The sequence below is a fragment of the Natator depressus genome, chromosome 8 (assembly GCF_965152275.1).
Source record: "Natator depressus isolate rNatDep1 chromosome 8, rNatDep2.hap1, whole genome shotgun sequence".
NCBI classification, from domain to species: Eukaryota; Metazoa; Chordata; order Testudines; family Cheloniidae; genus Natator; species Natator depressus.
In genome coordinates, this window is record NC_134241.1 from 63,367,526 (window position 1) to 63,387,992 (window position 20,467).

General features: G+C 36.5%; 1 protein-coding gene across 1 annotated transcript in view; it reads right to left on the minus strand.

Moving 5' to 3' along the window:
- The window catches only part of DENND1B (DENN domain containing 1B), a 240,237-nt gene that overhangs the window by 120,231 nt on the left and 99,539 nt on the right, over positions 1 to 20,467 (minus strand). Inside the window, exons 5-6 of the mRNA XM_074961176.1 lie at positions 16,010 to 16,129; positions 1,902 to 1,971 (exon numbers count right to left, since the gene is read on the minus strand). Coding sequence (XP_074817277.1) covers positions 1,902 to 1,971; positions 16,010 to 16,129 — 190 coding nt within the window. The remainder of the gene's footprint in view (positions 1 to 1,901; positions 1,972 to 16,009; positions 16,130 to 20,467) is intronic.

Consider the following 20,467-nt stretch of genomic DNA (forward strand, 5'->3'; position numbering starts at 1 on the left):
GGCTGCCACATGGTTGTCTTTCTGTGACCTGAACGGGTCACTATACTTATGTTGCTTCAAAGACAATTCTCCCTAATCATATCTGTGTTACTGAGTTGCCTGGGTCTTCTTTCCTCCCAGCTCTACATATAATAGGGTCTCACAGGATGCATTTCCCTTTGGATTGCTTGTGGCGCTCCATGTATATGTCCTACAGGCACTCTAACCCCTACTTAGACGATGGGGTAGCGCCTCTGAATTTCCCAAAATGCATTAACGCAAACATCATTAGGCAGAGCGGCACATGTGAATGCATACAGATGTCATACGGTAGTACAGTAAATAAAGTTGCTGTGGAAACACAACTCCAATGTGTTTTTTGTTACTGGGTCTTTTTAAGGTGTCACAACCTGGTTTCCAAAATGGAATTGTACTTAGGAGTGATAATGGAACCTAGATCATGATTTTTATATTCATAAATTCAGTCCTAAATTGAACAGGCAAAGCACAACAGCTTGAAATATTATAAAATAGTTTGGCTAATGAGATCAAGCTAAATGTGGAGAAAGGTTCAGCATGTCAGCAGAACTGTACATTCAACTTTCATATAAACTGATCCAATTTGTCTGAAGAGGGCTGCCATCTCTCTATGCAAAGATGGGTGGAATTACTCAGGTATTAGCAAATAAGGCCTTAGGTTTAGATCTTTGACTGGGTCAGGGAGACAAGAAGGAGCTCTCTGATAGATTTATTAGTCCAAGAGACAGGGGACGAGGCAGTACACCAAATCGAATACTTTCACTTTGTACAGTGCCAGAAAGAACTTCTGGCCCACTAAAACGTAGAGTTCTTTAACATATACTATAATAAAGTTGCAGCTTTGTCAGCTATACATTGTCTGCTATACTATTTATTTGTTTAGTGCCAAGAAGCAATGAGAAAGACCCAAAGGTAAAGACAGCCCTTGCCCTGTATGAGCCTCGTCTTTCAAGCATAACCTCAATAAAAAGCCCCGACTATTACAATTAAATAGTAAGATTAAGACAAAACGAAATTTAATATGATTTAATATGCTAACAACGGGACTTCAGTGATCATTACAATCCGTTTTACTTAAGTTAATGCAACTGGGCTATTATATTTTCTTTATATATAAAATTTTATTGTTTTCTTTAGTCTGTTTCCAATAGATATAATTATTGCATGTATATTCTTTCAATCTCAACATCTGCAGCCAACAGCATATGGCTAACTTTTTTCTCTTTTGAAAACGACCATCTAGTATACCTAGATACTTGAAGCAGGAAAGTTTATCTTGCCAGTATCTTTTTTCCTGAGTAATCCTGTGAATGTATCTAATTGCTCATGAATATGCAAACTAAACTATCATGATTCTTCACTGAGTGCTGCAAGCAGTTTCCCCCTTCTAGTCAAGATGACAGTATGACGAAGTAGTTTTTAGTTAATATGAAGGGCAAAGTAGTACATCAAATCTAATGCAGTTCAGAAAAAGTGTTTGTATCTGAGAAAACCCCAAATCTCAGGAACTATCTGGTTAACAATCAAGGTATCATAGAGTTCTCCAGTGGCTTGACACTCTGCTCACACTTAGCCCAGGATTTGTTTACAGAAGGACTCTGACACTTTGCTGTAGTATGTTCTCAGCAGCTTTTAAAAATTAATACATGACATCCACATAATAGTGGCAGCAGCATATCCAATTTTTTTTTAATTCCATTGGGATATGTCAAACTTCTGACAACTTACAAAATTAAAATGCATACATTTTTTATTTTGTTGCAAATTTTAAATACATTGTTCAAACATGCAGACAGTATGAAACAGTTTTGTAGGATTTAAAATTATTACGATTAATTTCAAGTAAAATAGTTTATTAGATGTAAACAAGTATCTAAAAGTACCTGTTCTTTAGCCAAATAATCTGCCAGAGTATTTAACAACTTGTAGTATACCTCAAACCATGGCAGGTAACTGTAAAATAGAAATATGTATATTGTTACTATTTTTACCAGATATAATAAGAATATTATTGTCTATTTTCCAGTGTCCCATAATATTAATGCAGATTAACTTTAATCATACTTCCATCATAAACATTTTGAGCAAATTCTAACTTGCGTATTTTTTTATTTATGACAGTATATTATTTCCAGGAAGCATACTAATTACATTTCTTAAAGTTGTGCTTATTATACAAAACTATACTTTTAAACATCCAGTTCAGCAGTACCATTAATGCTTATATTTCAGCACTTCATAGGAAAAATGCAATACGTAAGCCATTTCTGGTTATACAGTAAGATAAACAAGCATTACAGACACAAAAGTGAAGAAAGATCTCAAAACTGTTTGATTTTTCTAACTATATTTTAAGACCAAAAACATTTCAAACATTCCTGAGTGGATATAAATGTAATTCATCATGTGCTTAGTGGCTATAGTTCCATGCACTCATGCGATTTGTTTTTATGAAAATTAGATTTGCCTTAGACCCCAGTCCTATATTGTGTAGTTCATGAGCAGACTGCCATAACTGTATGGAACCCCCATGAAGTCTCTAGGGCTTTCTGTGGACAAAACAGCCCACACACACAATACCTCATGCAAGATTGGGTCCCTAAAGCACTATTATACATTCAAAAATATTTCAAATAAATATTGGTCTCTCTGCAAAATAATCTCTACATAGAGACTTTAGAAGCCATGTACATGTACAAATATATGAACATAAAGAATATTTAATAATCTTCAAACCCAAGTCTGCAGTTCGCATGCATGCGGCATTCTCAGACCTCAAGGTAGTTATCAGATAACAAACGTGGTCCCAATCTTTCCAGTCCTTACACATATAGGTAACTTTGCATCAGCAAACTATTGTGTGTCCAGATGGTGGGCTTTTATCTCTGACGTCACTAATGACTGGACATTAATTCTTTTAAAATGTAAAAAAAAAATATATCATTTTTCATGCACACAATTTAAATTTAGTAAATCTTACCATTATTACCCAAAACAATACCAAAATAAATTACATATGTACAAGCTACTATGTACGTTTTCTTCTGTTTTAGTATTTCATCGCAAACATACCACTAGAATACTGCCAATTGAATACTACAAATTCTATAATTGGTTTAAAAGTTTTGGGAGGAAGCCTTTTTTTAAAAAACTGAACATTATTTCATTAGCAAAATATTGTAATGTAATTTTATCACATAGAAACCCACAGATGCACATTGTACAGGATATTAAAAAATACTGTGAAATACTGCATTTATAACAGCCAATACCTGTTTTGGATATATTTGTGAAGTTTAAAGGCTATGCATCAGAGAGTATTATGCTAGCTGCATGCCAATTGCCAAAGAAAACACCCAGGATAAAGATTCTAGAAGCTTTTCCTCAGAGGAAAGGGAAACCTGTTAAAGTAGTTTTCATGGAGACCTGGGTTGGTGTGGAAGCCAGTCTTGTCCAATGAGTGGACTCAAGAGTTAAGATTTTTTCATAAAAGCTCAGTTGACCAAGCCAAGTAAATAGAGGACCAGGCTGAAGAAACAGAATCTCCAGTTTTCAAGTCAGGGAATGGTATGAATTTATTATTTTAGTTTGAGTTTGGGACATGATGATTGTTTACATTACAAAGTAATTTTAAGGAGTACTTGTGGTACCTTAGAGACTAACAAATTTATTAGACCATAAGCTTTTGTGAGCTGTACCTGTAGCTCACGAAAGCTTATGCTCTAATAAATTTGTTAGTCTCTAAGGTGCCACAAGTCCTCCTTTTCTTTTTACGGATACAGACTAACACGGCTGCTACTCTGAAAAAAGTAATTTTAGTTTGCTATTCTTATAGTTACTTCACTGTTGGTTCTTATAGTAATTCCTCTTTTGCCTGATTCAGTTTTCCTTTTCTATCTTTGTATGTTTGGGAATAGCCCATTACTAAAGTTATAGTCTGAGAATCAATGTTATCTTCTAATCTATTTTCCTACATCTTATGGAGAATGTTTTATTAAAAATAATAGTAGCAGTGTTCAAAAGGGATGAAATAGCAGCTGATTTTACTGCCTTTGCAGCACACTACTAAATACTGTAAGAGAAATCCAAAAAGAAGATTATTAAGCCATGGAAATAAACAACATTATTAGTATTAGTTAGATGCCTACAGAGTGTTTGGAGCTGCATAAGACAAGTATAAAAACAGTCCCTGCCTCATGGAGTTTAAATTGTAGAAGGCTGACATAGAGGAGACGGGATACATTGGAAGCCAAAGCTAACTTGCAATGTTTTTCTTTTTCTTAAATATTATTTTGCATTTGCTTCCTGTAGGCAGGGTTTAAAAATAAGACTTTTGGAGGGATAAAGGAAAGGATAGTTTGCTTGGAGAATCAGAAATAGGAAGTTATTCCATGTCAAAGAGGCGGTGCAGAAAAATGCACAAAGATAGCGGACCAGCAGAAGGAAATAAATGGTGTTGTCTGTATCTGCACTTCTGAAGAATGACAATTCATGATCCATGGGTCAGGTGAAACCCAGAGGAAACTGTAAGGTGTTCAATTTATCTACCTAAGAAAAACTTCATTGATTCTGACTGACTTTTATCCAAGGATTTTACTCCCAAGGAGTTTCAGGATTTAAAATCTGATCTTTGACCACCAGAAAGCTTTCCACAGAATATAAAAGCCCATCCTATGTTTTCCATGTGTCTAACCAGACATGTCTGTAAGAATAAATTAATGGAGGGTTGTGAGGGGTTGATTGTTTCCACAAATGGAGACAGAAAAACCAATATTTTCCATTTGGCATATTATGCCAGTTCCGAATATCTCACCATTATTTGTTTGTTAGTTTTTTTAAAAAGCACACACTATTCTGCAAGTATGACTATACAATACACATAAAATATGGCATCTATACCATCTGATTTAAAACTGCCTGGTTTCATAATTCTAACATTTATTTATGAAAGGCTATAACCCAAAAAAGGATCAATAATATGCAAATTTTCAGAGGCAAGCATGCAAAAGGAAGCATTTATTTTGAAAACTTTCCTATTTAAAGAGATTTTTAAATGTATATGTCAAATATTACCTCTCCCCCACATAGCAATTTTATCAAACTCAAGGTTTTAAAATTTGAACTGGTTTTTAAAAAGTGGGATAAACTGACTGATGGTAGTTCTGTACCAAGTGTATCTAGCATACAGTAGAACCTCACAGTTACGAACTGACCAAACACACATCTCATTTGGAACCAGAAGTATACAATCAGGCAGCAGCAGAGACAACAAACAAACAAAACAAACAAACAAAACCAGATATGTTACAGAACTGTGTTAAATGTAAACTACTAGAAAAATAAAGGGAAAGTTTAAAAAAAGATTTGACAAGGTAAGGAAACTGTTTCTGTGCTTGTTTGATTTAAATTAAAATGGTTAAAAGCAGCATTTTCTTCTGTATAGTAAAGTTTCAAAGCTGTATTAAGTCAATGTTCAGTTGTAAACTTTTGAAAGAACAACCATAACGTTCTGTTCAGAGTTATGAACATTGCAGATTTCAGAGTAGCAGCCGTGTTAGTCTGTATTCGCAAAAAGAAAAGGAGAACTTGTGGCACCTTAGAGACTAACAAATGTATTTGAGCATAAGCTTTCGTGAGCTACAGCATCCGATGAAGTGAGCTGTAGCTCATGAAAGCTTACGCTCAAATACATTTGTTAGTCTCTAAGGTGCCACAAGTTCTCCTTTTCTTTTTGCGAACATTTCAGAGTTACAAACAGCCTCCATTCCCGAGGTGTTCATAACTCTGAGGTTCTACTGTATCTTTAAAATGGCAGAGTTTGAAACGACTTAGCTATTTTAGCTGTTCATATATCAATATGCTCACGAAAACAAGTGGCAATGTGTTAACATCTCTCATTATTTCAGCTGAGGCTGATTAGCTTTGACTTTGAATGAAAATATTTTTCCCTGAAGCAGCTTTTGGGAAATATATGCCTGCACCCTAGCTAATTCACAAGAGTAGATAATCCCAGTTCTGTGTAGTTCAGAGACACTGACCTGTCCAAGAGAGTTGACAAATTTGAACTAGTATTTATTTTTTTATATAGATGATGGGTAAGGTTTAAAATATTGGAAAATTTGATGTGATAAAAAATAAAAATAAAGATTTCAAGAATCTGCTTCTGTCTGAAGAAACAGACATCTCCCCAAACTGTGACGACTTCAGATGTCCTGCCCAATATGTGACTGCAGCTCACATTGAAGCAGATGTCTTTCTGAAATCTGCTAGAGGCTTTAGGCTCCTGCAGAGAGTCCGCAAGTCAGCAGAGTTTGGGCTGAAGCAGCCTGTTTCCTGAAAGCTGCTACAGACACACTCTAGACAGTTAGCCTTTTTTAAAAGGCTTTAATGCACATTGTGCGTCTGTTAACTACATCTGAGTCCATATCTCAGTGCTTTAACAGACGTTTATGCTACCTGGTAGTATTTATGGTAGTTAAAGTGTGACTTTACTGCCTAACTTGATTACAGTATTTGCTCTTCAATACCCTAGGATATAATTGTTCAGTGTACCCCACCACACTTAACTAAAGGGCACTCAGTGAGTGTTGTGTGTTATGGTGAAACACGGACTATAAAATTCCACAAAATGATTGCTCCTGGAAGCTTCTTCCTGATAGATTATCTTTCCTGTTATCTTTTGGAAATATGTTAATAGTAGAGTTTATTTGGTGACTGAAATGCAACATATATGTCTAATGGGGAAAGTGTTAACTGCAAAACCCAACACAAATCAAACACTGTATCATATAGCAAATTAAAAGTGACTTTCTCAGTCTAATATAGTGACGTAGATTCGTGTTTTGTTCTAAGTATTTATCTACAAAATCATCGTACAATTTATAAATTACAGAATCATTTTTCATACTGGTCACGTGGGGTTAGTTTAGACTATCCATCAATTTTCCTGTGTTGTGCCGTGTAGCAACATCTCAGCAGTAGTACTACAGTATCTTTTCCTACTGAAGTGAGCTGTAGCTGACGAAAGCTCATGCTCAAATAAATTGGTTAGTCTCTAAGGTGCCACTAGTACTCCTTTTCTTTTTGCAAATACAGACTAACACGGCTGCTACTCTGAAACCTTTTCCTACTATGTTTCTCTTTTCAGTAGAAAACACAAAGCTCTAAAATATATGTCCCTTGACTTCTGAGCCTTCATTTTTCATTATCAAGAGCACACTTTAAAAACAAGTGTTCCCATTTTAATCTCACATAATGCTTATATTTATCTCTAACAATCCATGAACTTAGCTCCCACTTACTACAAAAACACAAATTGATACAATATTAAAATAGATGCAGAGAGAAAGGTCATATTCATATTCTGAAACTAGTGATGCTTAGCACACAGCTAAGACAGGTTTTCCTTCCTTATAAGTAGGCATACTTACTGTACTTCAAATATTTCTTCCTTTAAGAAAAAATAAACTAATTTTATATGCCCACATTCTAGCTGCTAACAAAAATTTGAATTATAAAAAATAAAGTGAAGGAAAACAAAGTAAAAATCTTAGTTGAATACAGTGTTTTAAATACTACAGTAGAAAGCCTTTTACTTCATAGTTGGATACTAAAACAATAATTACCTTTAGTTTAAAAACTGTTAAAACCATAGAAAATTAGGTTAAAATAATTTTAAGCATGCCACTTATAACCAAAAGAGCGAGGGAAGCAAATCTTAATGCACACAGTTGCAGAAAACAAAAAGAACAAAATATACACATCATCCTGACAGCACAAAACTAATTAAAAAAAAAAACCTCAGAGTGGTTTTTAAGCAAATCTTTTTTTCAGGTATCCAACAGTGCAAATTAAGTCCAGTGTTTCTGCCCAGATTTTTAACTTTACTTTCTTTAAAATACTCCAACAGCACACTGCGAAGAGGGGAAAAAAAGGCAATTGGACCTCCTGAATATTTTTTTTCTTGGGTGTGATTGTCTAATAGGTGCTAGTAATTATATGAGAATTTTATTCTTAAAACAAATGCTTAACTGATCGTTTCTCTTTATATTGAAAAAGAAAAGAAAATATATGTAAAAGCAGCACTGCATTCATATGCACCACTGCAAAAAAAGTCAGCATGTGTGCATAACAGAAAAAATATCAGTGAGGAAATGTGTCAGTTTCAAGCTCACAGAGACAACTATACGTGTTTAAAAATTACTTTAAAAGTGATGTGATACAGTATTATTTGTCACTGGACAATAGAGGCTCTTGTCAAGCAACGGTAGCCTAATATCAAAGCCTGAGCTTGCAAACGCTTATTCCCATTAATAATGTCACTGATTTGAACAGGATTACTTGTGAAAGTATTTGCAGGATTCGGACAATCTTGATAGAAAATGAGCCTTAATGCTTTTATTAAAAATAAATATGGGCTCAAAACTGCCACACTGATTTCTTTTGAGTGCAGTTAAAAAGAGAAGTCTCTAAATAAGGAAGCGCTTGCTACCCAAGTTTGAACTCATACAAATATGTATGATCAATTTATTATATTATTATTTCACTGCCTTACAATAACAACAAAAGGCTTGAAGCCCCATTGTGGTAGCCACTGTAGAAACACAAAGGAATATATGCAATGGAGTTTTCATAAGTACCTAAGTGACTTAGGCTGCTAAGTCCCCTCTCCAGAGAGGGCTCAGGGTGCGATAATGCACGCTATGGGGGAGTGATTTCCAAAGCATACTCACGTGTTGTGCATTATCGGTCCATGAAGACCCTGTTGGTGCATGCATCTGCACAGACCAACTAATTTGTGCACTTCAGGAATCACACTCCCACAGTGCGCAACTCCCTACCATGCAGACAAGCCCTCAGACTCTTGGGAGCCTAAATCTCATTGATTTGCAATGAGATGTGAGCTTCTAAATGTCTAAATTACCTTTGAAAATAGGACTTCAGCTCCTATCACTTTTGAAAACTTTACTCATGGTCTCTGCCCTGAAGAGTTTACTATGTATAAGCTTCTGAAAAGCAAATATGGAAAAACTTGACAATCTCTTCATTCACTGTTGTATGAGGTGCTATGACAAATTTTTCTTGGAATGAAAAGAATAAATTCTATAACTCAACTTCTGCAACACAGATCATGGAAATGAAAATTTAATGCTTTTAAAATCCAGGAGATTGTATCTAAAAATGTGCACATTGCTGTCATGAAAAAAACACTACCACAAGATATTTCATGGGTAATTTAAAAAGTGTATTTAGCATTTTTTTCTAATCCAAAGTAGCAACAAGGCAGGAGCTCAAACTTTTATTCAAAGTCATGCATCATCTTTGTTGCAGTAAGTAGACTTCCACCTCACTTATGCTTCTACAATAGCTCTGATAAAACTTTTACATTCATGAGTCAAAGGTTAAATAAAGGAAAGGAAATGTTTTCTGTCAAATAGTCAGGTAACCACTAACAGTCCTGAACTAGCAGCAGGAATCTAACTTCTAGTAATCAAATAAAACTAAGGAAACCGCCTTTCCGTAGCTAAATGTCTAATGTCTAGGGGCTACTTTTCTGTCTGGAAAATTGACACAAAATGTGCAAAATTGAAACATTCTGCTTCTAAGGGATTTGCCTAAAGGAAGAGTGAGAAAGCTTCAAGCATGGTCTGAGTTGAAGAACTACAAAGGCTTACCATATAAACCTGTCTTCCTTATTAGAGCATTTCATTTGGAAATGTAGGTGACAATTTTACAGTCATAAAATTTCATTAATCAAATCTAAGGCAGAAAATTTTTAATGATGTCTTGCATTTCTCAGTGTACATAAGGTCAACATTAGAAGCAGTCAGCAACTGCAAAATTTTAACAAAATGAATCACAGCTGTAATAGTTGGCCTTTCTATTCAAACAATGTAGTTGTAGACAATAAAACATTAATTTAGTATTGCTCAATATTTGTAGTACGTTTTTTCTAAATATTATCAAAATATTTAGTAATAAAATATAAAAGAATCACATTTCCCCCCATGATAACAGAAGAATACTTAAAATTTACAAACATATTATAGGATATCAATCAAATCTGAATTTGCAAACATTTGCCATTATTCATATAAAGAAGTGAATTGGAAAAAAGACCCAATCTAGCACACAGGCACAACAGGGTATATTTAAAAAACACTCTGAAGGGGCACCCCATTGTGCTTACATACTAGAGGGCATGTGAGCTGAAAAGTTCGGAGGGGACCACGCACACAGCAGGAGTCTACATTGTGAGCTTCACAAAGCAGTCTTAAAGAGTCCTGCAAAGAAACATGCACAACTAATGGACGTGAATCCAACAGATTTTTTTTCTGGATTCACTATATGGTTGGTTTCCCACTTATTTCTAATGGGTTTTGGGTTTGGTAGCTGGAATCAGAATCTGCACAATCATTTAAGGTACATTGTATCAATGTCTCTTTCTTTAAAATTAAAAGATGTTAAATCTATATATTCGGTTATTTTTCTTTCACCGTGCCAACATAAACAAAATATACTTACACTAGATGCCACCTTATAGAAAACTTTGAAAAAAACATTCTATCTTAGAGACAATTCTCCCTGTATACACCCACCCACCTACAGTCTGCATTTTTCTTCCTCTTCTTTTATTACTGTAAGCATTTTCATGAGTACAAGAAGAGTACATCTTGTGGTATTTATTCTCCTGTGGCTACAATGTCAAAACTGGTTTCCTCATATTAAAGTTTCAAGTGAAGAATAAACTACAAGAGAAGTGAATCCATTAACTACAAGACGGGCAGTATTTCACAGCCAGCTGGAAGCCGCCACTCAATGACATCATGTTTACCTCAGCAGGACTGCCAATCAAATCTATTTCTTTAGAGGTCTGGGACTGACTAGCACATAGCAAGGTGCCATCCATAAAAGGAAGCTACAGGTAAAAGGAAGGATCCCTGCTTTTGTTCTGCTTTCCACCTGCCCACTCAACAACCCACCCAATCTCTTTACTTTCCTCTCTCCTTTCTGCTTGGCCTGCTCCTGCTTCCCCATACAACCTTCACAGGCTGTACTGAATTTAGTTACATGTAACTGTGGCATTACGCCCCATATTCTTCACAGAGATATTGTTATGATATGATTAGGGCATAACTATGATGTATCTTATACACGATAGGTCATGTGACATATCATTGAAAAGTTATGATTTACTGAATATGATTATCCTATTTGTATGCATGTATCATTTTTGTATCTGAAGTTAGGAATATTGTCTATGCATCTATTACAAATGTGTTTACACCTGGGGAATGCCCACAGGCAGAAGGCAATCAGTCTAGATGGCAGGTTGGGAAGGACCAGTAGGGAGAACAATAGGTCTTTGAAGATTCTAAGCTCTCACCGGGAAGCCTTCCTGGGGATGCTACAAACAGCCTCTGAGTCATGGCTGCGGTGGCCCTACAGGGACATGTGACCAAGTCACCTGGTACTGGACTCCATCATAATGCTAGTGTTTTTCCACTGATGGGAGTGGGAATCAAACTGCGAGACAAAGGGTTTCCAACATACGCAAAAGCTATTTAAGGCAGAGGAGTGACATCATCGTGGTTCATTCTTCACTGACTCCCTGCCCAAGAAAGACGACTGCTGGAAACACCTGAGAAACAAAAAGACTGAACTGGGGGAAAAGGGCTCAACCCAAACTAGATGGTTGTCTAGCCTGTCAAAGGAATTACTGGAGTTTTAAGCTGCAACAAGTGTAACTTACCTTCAAGAATCTGGCTCAAACATTAGGGGTGAGAATTTGCTACACGTATCCAATTTCTTTAGTATATTAAACTTAGATTGCATGTTTGTTTTATTTGCTAGGTAATCTGCTTTGATCTGTTTGCTATCCCTTATAATCAGCTAAAATCTATCTTTTGTAGTTAATAAACTTGTTTTGTTTTGTCTAAAACCAATGTGTGGAAATCATAACTGTGGGGCAGAAAACTGTATATTCCTCTCCACATTGAGGGAGGGGGTGAATTTCATGAGTTTATGCTCTACAGATCTCTGCGCAGCACAAGATGGTACAATTTTGGGCTTGCCCTATGGAGGGGTGTACTTGAGTACTTTAGCTGAGTTCCTTAGCTGAGCCTTTCCATTCAGAGCCAAGCTCAGCATCTGTGTGAAGCTGCAGCTGGATATGTCCCTACCTCTATGTGTGGTGGTAAAGTGCAGTCTGAAGCCTGAAGGAGTGCTCGGCACACTGCACAGCAGTACAGTGTAAAGCAAACCTAGGCTGGTGGATCAGGCAGGCTCAGTGGTACCCCTGTTCCAAGTGGCATCCTGGGGGGAATCCATCACAGTTACCATTTCAGTTTCCTAAATGGGGCCCTCTTCATCTTCTGCCCTTGATCTTCCCCCAATTTGCCTTTATTAAAGCTACAGGAAACAATCTTAAGCAATCCTTAAAAGAACAGATAATGTTGATGCAATCAAAAATTAATCTTTTGTTCAAGAACTTGCATCAATTTAAGATTTCCTTTGTATGTGGTCAATCTTTAAAATAAAAAAAAGCATACACTGTGGATGCTCAGATGCAATTCTAGCACAAATCTGTGTGTGAATACTAACACATTTGGCCAAGCTAATGAATTTTGGATGCACAGTACAGACCACACTGGATCTGAATATGTATCTATCAGAAATACATACATTCTATCAGCAAAGTTTCAATGCAATCTCAAACAGCCAGCTGCTAAAGCAAATGAAATCTCATATTTGTGAACTGCGCATTTTCAGTATTAAGGACTACTTAATACAATCACCTTACAGTACTTGATGCTTTTATATTGTACTCCATTTGTACAAAGAAAACAATGGAAAAACAATACTCATCCTGTTGGAGATAAAGATTTAATGTGTTACAAAGTAACAGCATGATCTTTTTGAAAACCAAAAGGCAGCATTCTACTCCTGAAAAGTTTTCTTTGCACTCAGAGTTAACGATGTTTTTCCACACCCTCCCTCTCGAGTTAAAGATGAATATTTTACCAATCCAGAAGTACAGTTTTATAAAAGTTGGTACAACTATGTATTCAGCATTGCATTGTAAATTTGAAATTGTCACAACAGAAGCAATAAAGGCAATGTTTTTATTATGACTCAGTGAAAAATTATAGCTTGCCACTTTTCATTTCACTAGTTATTTCTACAAAGTAGCAGACCATCAGCCAGATCCTCAGCTGATTCATATCAACGTAGGTTCCACTGATTACAGTCGAGCTATGCCAATTTACACCAGCTTAGGATCTGGCTCCAGTACTTATTTTTAAGTAGACAGAACTACAGTGTGTGGAACTGATGAAGCATTTATTATAACATTAGAGATAAGTCAGACAACGTTAGAAGAACAAGTAGAAAATGTTATTTCTTAGTCTGATGTGGAAAGGAAGGGTTGTGGGCAAAGGGAGTGAGCTAAAACAGTCACTCTCAGTCTTTCCAGACTACTGTACCCCTTTCAGAAGTCTGATTGGTCTTGCATACCCCCAAGTTACACCTCACTTAAAAACTATTTGCTTACAAAATCAGACATAAAAATACAGAAGTATCACAGCACACTAGTACTGAAAAATTGCTTACTTTCTCATTTTTACTATATAATTATGAAATAAATCAATTGGACTATAAATATACTGAAAGGTAAGTATAATATAGTATATAGAGCAGTATAAACAAGTCATTGTCTGTATGAAAATTTAGTTTGTACTGACTTCACTAGTGCTTTTTATGTAGCCTGTTGTACAACTAGGCAAATATCTAGATGAGTTGATGTACCCCCTGGAAGACCTTTACGTATCCCAGGGATATATGTACCCCTGGTTGAGAACCACTAAGCTAAAGCACATGAATAAATTTTCCCTGAGCATAAACAAGACATGCCAGCAAAAGGTATAACAAAGAAAATGGTTCAGTAGCCTCACGCTCCACAAAAGCCAAGATGGATATATTTTTCAAGTGCTTTTATTAAATAGTTATCATCATTACTGTAAGAAAGCCAATTAATATACATAAGAAAATACAGACTTTCACATTCATACCCAGTTCCTTATTCACTGGTTTGGACAAAGCAAAAAGTGAACACCAGACAGTTTGTCATTAATATATTGATGTTTTAATCACTCCAAAAACCCTGCCTGCAAGGCAATGTCATTACATTAGAGGCTGCTGAATATCCCAGTAAAGACTTGATTGGGCATTTTCAGCAACAACAAAAATGCTCTTTCTACAAACTTCTTTGCTGCCTGTTCCCTTTCTCCCTTTGTATCCAGCCTACTTATGCCCGTCTTCCCTATACATGGTGCTAGGCCTTTTCCCTAGCACGTCACCTAACCTCCTGATGCCCTTCACCAGCTCCTCTAGACCAGTGTTTTTCAAATCGTGGGTCAAGACTTGGTATTGGGTCGCGGCATTCCAGGCACTGGGTTGCCTTGCTCTGGTCAGCACTGCCAACCGGGTTGTTAAAAGTTCTGTTGGGAGCGCTGCCCAACTAAGGCAGGCTAGTGCCCACCTGCTCCAACACTGCGCTGCACCCCGGAAGTGGCCAGCAGCGGGTCCGGCTTCTAGGCAGTGGGGCCACGGGGCTCCGCACACTGCCCCCACCCCGAGCACCAGGTCTGCACTCCCATTGGCCGGGAACCGGCCAATGGGAGCGGGGGGGTGGCAGTGCCTGCAGGCGAGAATCGCGCAAAGTACTGCTGCTGGCTCTCATTTTGAGACCAACTTCTGTTTCCTGTCCTTGTACTACACTGCAGCTAGACTGGCTCCTCCAATTTTTTCCTAGTTGGTTTTACAAGCAGCCAGGCTCCTTTTTAAAGAGGATGATGTTTGTTTTGCTCTACTTTTAATTAAGTAGTTTGCTGCATTCTTGTTCTTTAGGTTTTGTCAGCTTTTGAGCTGCTCATTAAAACTTGTCAGGAAATTTCAGTCAGAATGATTTTTCAATGGAAAATGAAGTTTCTGTAAAATTAAAATTTCCCATGAGAAAATTTTGACTGGCCTTTTTTTAAATTATTTTCCATAAGGAAAACCAAAACAAAATATTTAGCTCTGGTCAGTTTGAAATATTTGGTACAAGAACTACATCTCCTATGATGCAATGCAGTCTCTGCTGTAACCAAGCAGCATGGTGCACTGTAAGAATCACCTGTCTGCAGGTGCCTTATACCAGGAGTCGTCCAGCCAATGAGCTCAGACCACAGGAGAAAATGGCAGCATCAGGCACCCAAAACTACACAGCCCAGAAGACAATACGCCACCATACGGCAATGCAATTTAATGTCAAACTAACATGAAAGGGCACATCTCAGGTCAGTATAACAAACCAAATCAAAACATTTTGATTCAGGAATATCAAAATGTTTTTAATTGAAAATGCTGAAACAAAATGTTTTGTCATTTCTGAATCAAAATTTTTCAAAATGTTTTGATCCGCAAATGTTTGATATTTTAACTTTCGTTTTTGGTGAAAATTATGCACACATAAGGGAATGTACATAGAAATGTTGCTGTGATGCAATGATCTTCAGGACTCAAGAATTCCTACTGATTACTCTGGAATATAGCATCAGAATTAATACAACTAATAATAATAAATATTGAACTACTTGCAACATCTGTATCAATATTAGCACACATGTAACATTTCAAGCCAGAAAAGCTACATAATATTCTCAAATATCTCTTTAAAGCAGATCTTTCCTATTATTTATGTAGGAATATTTAGCTTATCCCTCGGTTCAATTTTATAAAAATCATTTAACTTATTCCTTTGTCAAAAATTAATTGTTAATATTATTATGGACAAAGGAAACACAGTGGTATGTGAGTATACATCATCATTTAGAAGATTTTTTAGCTATTAAAAAAAAGTCTCTATGCATTTTAAAGCACAACAGACTATAACCCTAAAAATAACAAGTCCATGGAGTAAGAAACTCCCGTTTCTCTTATATTCACTCACCTTACAATACAGAGGCAGACTTTGCCTCCTGATGTTAACCGGCAAAATCCAAACTTTTGTTTACTTTCAATGTCTGTAAGCACAAAGGTAAAGTGCTGTCCTACTTGATTTTGGGACACCCTAAAAAAAATTAAAAACAGATTGTAAAATGGCTAGATCATATATGACAATACACTGAAAAAGAAAACAACAGTTTTAAAATTTTACAAATATTTAAATCAGTTAGCAGCATGGAGAATACTTTTTCTAGGAAAAAACAGTATTTTAAACTATGAAAAATGAGAACACAGTGATAAGTTTTCACAAATCCTGTAATCAAAACTAAGCAAGTTTTGATCCTAATCTTCAAGGTGCTCAATGGCTTAGGTCCTGAATACCTAAGATCACATAATACTCCAAGATGAGGACTGATCCACCATACCACACCTCATGCACAGTGGAACATTCTACCACAAAGGGAAAGCTTGTCTGTGCAGGAGACAGTGCTTTCTAATTTATTACAAACACACACATGTTAAAGTCATGTTAATATTGCAAAGTCAAGCACTCAAAAGTCACTAAGTGCCTGTGAAAAAAATAGTGAGAGATAATTTAATTAAAGACTGTATCATAATGCATACACACAAGGAGGCCGAGTTAAGGTTGTATAGCAATAACCCTCCCCAAGTTTCTCATTTCTCTCACCCCGAAACTCCTTGCCCAAGTCTTCTTGCCCAGCAAGTCCCAGTCTCTACCCCTGGGGTTCCCATTCCTGTCAGCCCCACACCCTCCCAGGCTCCTTGTCCCAATCTACTTCTTTAAGTAACACAAGTAACATCTTAGAGAGACAAGGTAGGTGAGGTAATATATTTTATTGGACCAACTTCTGTTGGTGAGAGACAAGCTTTTGAGCTTACACAGAGCTCTTCCTCAGGTCTAGAAAACTTACTCAGAGTTTGTCCAACAAAAGATATTCCCTGACTCACCTTGTCTCTCTAATATCCTGGGACTGACATGGCTAAAACAACACTGCATTCAGTGAGTAACATCTATCACGTGTGGTTTGCTCCCTCTCAGAGGCCTGTCTGAGACTATGGAATGAACTCCCATAGGAACAAAGGACCATTACAAGCTTTACCACCTTCCACTCCAAATGCAAGATACACTTCTATAAGCTGCCTTCTGTCACATAACAGCATGAACATATAAAGGGGGGGAGGAGGAAATGACCTCTACACTGCACACACAATTCTCTTCCTGCGAGAAGATGAGAGAAAGAATGAACTACATTCAATGAATGTTAGTCACATTGTTTAATGCACATCTGGAAGGTGCTCAGATTCTACAGCACCAAGCCCGTATAAAAAACCCATATAGAACAAGCAACAACATGTCCGGTTTGGCATTCATAACAAACTGGTCCTCCAAAGGACCAATTGGATTAGGTCCTATCTGCACATAAATTGGCTGTACTGCAACATGAGCCCTATTTGAGTATGCAGGTAAATAATCAACTACTTGTCTTTACTTTCAAGGCCCTTTCTCACAGCTTAGAACCTCTAATATGGTATATAGCTGTCAACCCCTTCTTTGCTCTGCCAACATCATCAACCTTCATATGCCTATGTTGCAGCTGCACATACACATGAGTGTCACCCAACCTGGATCAGATTGCAGGATCAAAGCCTAAACTATAGTATTAATTCCTGGGTTCCTATCTGAATAAGGAGCGCTTGGTGTTTTCTCCTCTTATTTAGAGCACAGGCTGATCCAATTCAAGCCTCATAACAAAATTCTGAGATACTATGGTGATAGGAGTCTTCTGAATATAAATAATAATTCAACTTAACCATATATTGTAAATTTTATGAAAATTCAGCAGATGTTACCAATACAAACAAATGTTGACACTTCCAATTCGTGTACCTACTGTATACATTATGCTGTGATAAATTCTCTGACTACAGAGATTTTGAGTGATGTCATTTAAATCCAATTAGTTTAATATTATCAGCTTCTTTGGACCCAAGTCTCTCTTACAGAAATACTTAACAGTCCTTTATGCAATTACCAGAAAACAAGAAAGATGGCTGCTGCAAGCTTTCCTCATTGTGAAAATTCCCCTCAGATCTTTGACATATATAAATTATTATATATAGTTCCACATTTCATTACAGAGCACAGAATTAGTTGGTCTAGCTCTGGTTGAAAAAATATTTTCTAAAGTGTTGGTCAAAAGCAGATAATTTTAACTGAATGTAGTCCACTCTTCTTGAGCAAAATGAACAGATGCAAATTGTTACATATTCTGTTACTGACCTTTTACTCACTCTCTCATTCCTCTTTTCTGCCTTTCTTTTTATACGCAACTCCTGCAATGCATGCTTATATATAATTTTAGTTTAACAGTAATAAATCATAAAATAGTGAAGAATGTGTATAAACACCTATTAACTACAGACTACAAAGGGCTCTTTCAGGGTCACTATAATCTATCACATAAATAAATCAAGTTTTTTAAATTGTCTACATCCATTTTTACATAATACTGAAACAGCTCTTTGGATTATACAGTAGATAAGGAGTACTTTTAAATATCCTTATTCATATTATAGAGGAATAGCCTTCTAAATTTAAGGCTTCCTTGAGATCTTTGGGTAACGTTGGAATTAAATCCCTTCCTCGCATATAGAAATTAGTGTGCATCATCCCCAAGCTTACACCACTTACTCTAAGAGACAGAACTATTTTTCTGTGATTATATGCAAATCTGTTTAACAGTTTAGGAGACTGAAAACATTAAAACTGACTCCTTGTTGAAGTTTTAGGATCCCTCTAAATGGCTTTGTTTTCATCTGTGAAACTTAAGAAAGATATGTAACACAGTTAAACAAATTTTCATACTTGGGCTAGGATTTGAGGATATATTTAAAGAAAATGTGAAATAAAATATAATACCATTATTCATCCTAACTGTGTCTATTATGCCAAGGAAAACTGATGGCTATGGCACTATTCTGCTTACAGCTCAGCCAGTTAGGTTTTGAAACACTTAAAGTTCTAAACACAAAAATCTTTCAGCAGTTCAGCATTTATCTGGATGAACTGTAAGGAAGGCCAATTTCCGCAGACACTCGAAGGAGTTGTTCTAACTGAGGTTTGGGAGATGAGGCTAGAAACAGGTTGAGGGAATGGTGAGATAAAGACCTCTAGCAATCTCCAGCTTTGGGTCCTCAGTCCCCAACGAATTCCTTTCCATGACTCCGGATCCAGGCCCCTATCCCGCCTCCCCAGTTCCAATCCATATTCTATAACTCTAGCACTCAGGCACACTTTTCTAAGATTTGACTCTAGCTCCAGCCAACTCAGAGTAGCTGTTTTCCAGCTTCCCTGATCTCTTATGCCTCCAACAGAAACAGGCAGCAGCCTGAAAGCAAAGAAAGATTTAAACAGCTCAAATTATAAAAGTTTCCAATCTAGGAAACTCCCACATTAAAAAAATAGTTAACAGAGTTAAGGTTGCTAAAATGTATTTTTCAATCAACATAAAAACTGAAAGAAACAAAATTGAACAGGATACAGTGATTCCATCGTTCATTTGATAATTTATGCACATCTATATGTTCAGTTTGCACAAAATAACTAAATGACCCATTTGGATCACAACCTTAATTCTAACCTTTCTTTGACCAAATTAGTTACTTGACCAAAAAAGTCTTAACACAAAATGTAATAGAATAGCCACTTTCAATAGATATTCGAATACAACCTTATAAACACAAGTATTCAACGACAAGCTAACATTTGTTTTCCATAGCCCAGAAAACTTATATAATCTTCCATCCAAAGACCATCTATGTATAAGCAAATATGGACTGAATCTTTAATAAACATTGTCTTTATTAATAAAGTATGCAGTAACAGACTAGATAACTGGTATATATTATGGTCACAGCTAAGATTGTACATTTATCTGGGATGAACAAAGTATAAAGGGAATGCTGTATATAGTGGAATCACTTTAACTCTACATTTCCTTTATTTTCAGTGTTTGCCTGGATTAAAAATGCACTTTCATTACTTACTTCTAAAGCAAATTTTTCTGTATGTGATAAATTACATAGGTACTTTTGGTGAGGACTGCAGATCCAGTGACCTCCCACTTCCACTGACTACCATGCCTTCAGATCACACCTGGCTTCTGCACCTAGCAATTCCCCTAGACACATCAACAAAAACAGCATCAACCAGGAGCAGCAGAGTGAAAGTGACATCATCCCCACCATTTTCACTTGTTGATCCTACTTGGTCACTGGGGAAATGCTATGCACAGGAGCCCAGGTGTGATCCAAAAGCATAGGAGTGATCCTCCATTGCTAGATTTCTTCCTTCTCCTCATGTACCAGCAGGGGTAGTAGGACTCCGGCACATAATGCTTCCGAAGTGACACCACAAGAGCAACAGGTGAAATTAATGAGG